This window comes from Cebidichthys violaceus, unplaced genomic scaffold (genome assembly GCF_023349555.1).
Source record: "Cebidichthys violaceus isolate CVI_PGR_0920_01 unplaced genomic scaffold, fCebVio1.0.p SCAF_26, whole genome shotgun sequence".
Taxonomy (NCBI): Eukaryota; Metazoa; Chordata; class Actinopteri; order Perciformes; family Stichaeidae; genus Cebidichthys; species Cebidichthys violaceus.
In genome coordinates, this window is record NW_027176439.1 from 5,398,537 (window position 1) to 5,403,169 (window position 4,633).

At 42.6% G+C, this 4,633-nt stretch overlaps 1 protein-coding gene across 1 annotated transcript in view; it reads right to left on the reverse strand.

Annotated features, from left to right (window-relative positions):
- Window positions 1-1,425: 1,425 nt before the first annotated feature.
- The window catches only part of aacs (acetoacetyl-CoA synthetase), a 32,898-nt gene continuing 29,690 nt past the window's right edge, over window positions 1,426-4,633 (reverse strand). The window contains exons 16-18 of the mRNA XM_068720797.1: window positions 4,099-4,157; window positions 3,606-3,808; window positions 1,426-3,481 (exon numbers count right to left, since the gene is read on the reverse strand). Coding sequence (XP_068576898.1) covers window positions 3,344-3,481; window positions 3,606-3,808; window positions 4,099-4,157 — 400 coding nt within the window. The 3' untranslated portion in view covers window positions 1,426-3,343. The remainder of the gene's footprint in view (window positions 3,482-3,605; window positions 3,809-4,098; window positions 4,158-4,633) is intronic.

Below are 4,633 nucleotides of genomic sequence, written 5' to 3' on the forward strand. Positions count from 1 at the left end.
CCGATGCATGTCACTGACATCACCTTGTGCTTTGGGGAATTGCGACGGCCATTTTCTCACACATTTTATAGGCTAACTTGATAATCGATTGATCAAAATGAATAATTGAGGGCGTGTGTAATCCGTCCAAACTAGCATGCTCGTAGTGAGTAAACTCCCCTGTGGTGAGACAGTCAATCACCTGACAATCCAGTCAAGTTTCTGCATTTCATTGTCCTCAGTATGGAAGAAAAGCATGAACATAAGCACCACAGGTCAGTTTATGACATAATAACTGAGAATAAACAGTCCATCGTTAGTCTGTGCAGCTTCAATTTACATTTTGAGTTGATTGCAGCGAGAGTAAATTAACCGTCAACCCCCCCTGTAAGTACAGCGCGTACAATCGAGTCACTTTCTGTTGTGCTCCGTTACGAGACTACCGGGATGAATCACACAGCGACAGGCAGCCTCTCTGGGGGACTGCGCGGCACTTACCATTCATGTTCATCAGATGGTTATTAGTTGTGAATTTGGTAAACACGTCAGCTTTTCATTTGACAACATTCCTACATTCAACCCACAGCGCTAATTTCTGCAGCTCTCCCTCCTCTCTCTCCTTCTGCTTCTGCAAACTGACAGCTCGCCAACAAAAACACTTTCTCATGTTTGAATGACTGAAGGTGGGACGAAATAAAATACGTGCATGCGCTAGATTAGTGAGACTTTTTTTTTTTTTTTTTTTACACTGAGGAACTGGACCTTCACCAAGTCTCGCTTTTTCTATTTTAATATTTTCCTCACAGTGACGTTTTGAAGTTTGGCTGACTGTCAGGTCTGAGCGTTCACACTTCTAAAGGTTACAGGGAGCTTTAAAACCGCCAAGTTTATTCTCAAAGTAGACGTCTGTCAAAATGACACACACACACACACACACACACACACACACACACACACACACACACATTTTAGTGATATAGTGATTTAGTGATACTATGTTAATGTTTTTTATTTAAGTGAATATTTCAGTGAAGCTCATAAACGTTGACGTCGTCTCCGGAGTTCACCTTCTAGGTGTGCTGTGTCCAGGAAGCATGGGAGGAAGAGTCTCCCAGTGCATCTTAAGAACACAATGAGGATCGTGTGAATCTGCAACGAGCGTTAAAAGGCTGAACTTTTGGAAAAACAAAGTTGTTTGTTTGAGTTTTTGCTCTCAGACCGGCTGTACTTTATTGGGTATAGCTGACAGTAGGCAGCCAGGAAACGCAGCAAAATCTCCCTCGATGCACGACTTCAGCGGCGTCTTATGCAAATATTGCCCTAAAACAAGCTCTGGCTGAACATAGCCACGGTGAGCAAACGAGAGGAGTTCACTTCCCCACATAAACTGAATCTAAACAATGACCATTGTCACGAATCGACTGTACGTAGAAAGACACGGCCACATCTGATTCGACACACTTTATCGCAAACACCAAAATAAGTACAAATTACATTGTAGATTTCCTAAAGGCAGACATGAAAGAACCAAATACAATTAAGTTATTTACATGTGACACACCCAGCATGATGTTTGCAGACTCTCACGAGAAGAACTGGCTAACCTGCATGCATGCTTCACAACGAAACAGTAGATCTGCCATTTTACCCAGACGTCATTACGACCACATACAGTCAGTACTAAAGTGCTAAGTGAACAGTGTGATCCCCGCCTCTATGAGAAAGAGACGACGCATCGCTGGGACTTTAAAAAGGTACTCTGTGTGATAAAATGTCTTCTTTATGTTAGTCTTCTCACCCAAAAGCAATTTTATATGCAAACTTGAGGCCTATTAAAAAAAAAAAAAAAGAATGTCAGCATTAGAAAAGCTGATTTACATTACTGCCACCTGCCAATCAGTGGAATAGTGAGACACCGTTGGAAGGAATATGCATCCCGTCACCTGCATACAAAACTTAACGGGGACCCGATCATCAAAGACCACAGGGCCCCTTTAAAGAGGACCGCACTGAAATCAGTGGATATGACGCTCAAGATGAACTGCAGTTGATTTATTTCAATTCGTACCTTTTAAATAGGTTTCAAACAATCCGGCAGCGAGACTGAGGCAAAAGTATAATAAGACAAAATCAGTCCAGTTAGAAATATACGTTTCCTCTGCATCGGTACAAAACGCTTGCTCAGCTTAATCTTCCTCCAAAGATGAAATGCTCCCAACAGGAAATGGAAGTGATTTTTGTTATTGTACGCTCAGTCGTGCTACTGGTGACCAAAACCTCTGCAGTTCATCTTTAACAGTATGCATTCACTTTCAGGCTCTGAGGACTTTTTGTATAAACAATTCAGATTCCCCCCCCCCCCCCGCCCTGTCTACAAAGCAAAAACAAGCTGCACTGTAGTTATCAGGAAAACACACGTTTTTTTTTGTTGTAGTTATGACAAACATGTAACATCGATACGGTACGAATAAAGAGAGGCTTTTGTGGTGAAATAAACCTTTTGCTCAGATCGCACCTGACCGAGGCTTCATCGATACGAGCCTTCGTGTTTTGGGCGGAATGGAACGGTTCAATTGTTACAAAGTCAAATCGTTGATAGGATTTGAACGCGTACTTCCCCAGAGATCAACAACCTTTTAAAGGTTGGGAGAAGTTCAGGAAGTTTTATGTGGAAACCTCTAGTTTTTAGATTCAAACTACATCTCCTGACGACCCTCTAAATCTGAGACTCGCTTTGGTCAACAGGTTTGGGTCACTATCTTCAAAAGCACAAGTATAATGTTATCTGAATTTCACAGTCCAAAATATCCATATATATATATATCCATATATATATATATATATATATATATATATATATATATATACACACATACATTTGATAAAGAAATATGCACCACATAACAATGATATGGTGATATGAGCTGAAGCTGAGGTGTTAATCCCAGGTGTGTGTGTGTGTGTGTGTGTGTGTGTGTGTGTGTGTGTTTATCTGCACACGTCATGGGTTTTCAGTCTGGGACCCACTCAGAACCATCACTGGGGTTAAAGCTGGTGACACAGGGAGACGTGGTTATTTACTGGCTGACAGCGATCACGACGTGAAGCCGAAGCAAAGCGACGATAAACTACACTTCCCTATTGTTGGTGGCTTCAGAGCACACAGCTCTCACTTGTACACACCATTTGTACCATTTCTTAGTTTCATTTTGACGTACAAAGCTGAAAGTGCGTCTGTAAACTATCCCAGCGCATATCTCCCCGTTCCTGTAAATCTGAATTAAGTTCATTAAAAACTACGCTGAATTCCTGCGAGGCAAGCTTCTGTTCTGCAGGTCCTCTCCGGCTCGGTGACGCCTCCTCTCTAATAGTTTTGCAGTTCAGGAATGTTCTTGTAGAGCTCCAGCGAATCGGGGTTGGAGAAAGCTCCTCTTTGCGCCACCTCCCGTCCAGCAATCACCTGTTTCACAGCCACCTCCACCTTCTTACCGCTGATGGTGTACTGCAGAAGGGAGGAAGAAAAGGGCTGTCACTCAAGCCACAACTGACTTTTACAGCTGTAACCAGTGTGGCAGGATAATCTGACAGGTGCATTCATATCTGATTGATATTCATATTTCTCTTACTGGAATGTCTCTGGTCTCCAGCAGCAGAGATGGGATGTGTTTGGCAGACAGAGCTTTTCTAATGGCTCCTTTTATCTTCGCCACCAAGTCCGGACAGAAGGGCCGACCGGGTGCCATCTTTAAGAACAAAATGACTCGCTCTTCTCCATCGGCATTGTACTGAGGAACGCAAAGACTGTCTGTCACTTCCTCGAACGCCTCCACTGCAAAGGAGGAGAGGAGAGGAAGAGGGCAGAGTAGAGGACAAGGAGACGAAAAGAGAGAAGCGAGGAGAGCAAATGGGAGGCAAGGAGAAGAGAAGAGGTGAGGGGAATAAAGATTAGAGCAGAGGAAAAGATGGAACAAATAATGTGAACGCACTTAAAAATGGGATGGAATATGTTTTCCACCAACATAAAGAGGAGCATGTCTCAATCTGAAATGCTCTTCCTTTCCTTTTCATCCCGTCTTACACCCACACCCTGCACCCCCAGCTGCAGCGCTCAAGCCTCACCGATGTTGTAGATCTCTGAGCTGCCAAATCGGACTCCGTTGGGGTTCAGTGTGCCGTCGCTGCAGAACAAACACAAGTTCAAGATCCAAAACTCTAGCTTCTGTCATCGAGACGCTGCGTTGCCACACGTGGAGAAAATAAAAAATAAAAATCTACCAGCAAACGGAGACAATTTCACTTTCTTTCTTTATACATACGCAATCTGAACACTGCAGTTTGGTTATAGTATATATATATATATATATATATATATATATATATATATATATAGTTAGTTCCATGTATTTTTAGTTCATCTCCATTTACCCAGAAATAATTGAATCCTCTTTTTGGTGTTTTTTGACATAAAACAATTTACAATTTGCCATGAAGGAGCTTAAAAGTCAAGTGTGTTGGACCGATATAAACACACAATAAAGCGAATGGCTCTATCTAGGTCCAGAGCTTTGTTTGTCCGTTCCAGGCTACCGTAGAAACATGGCAGCCGGCTCTGTGAAGACGACCCGAACAATATAATTTAGTGCTGTGCACGGGA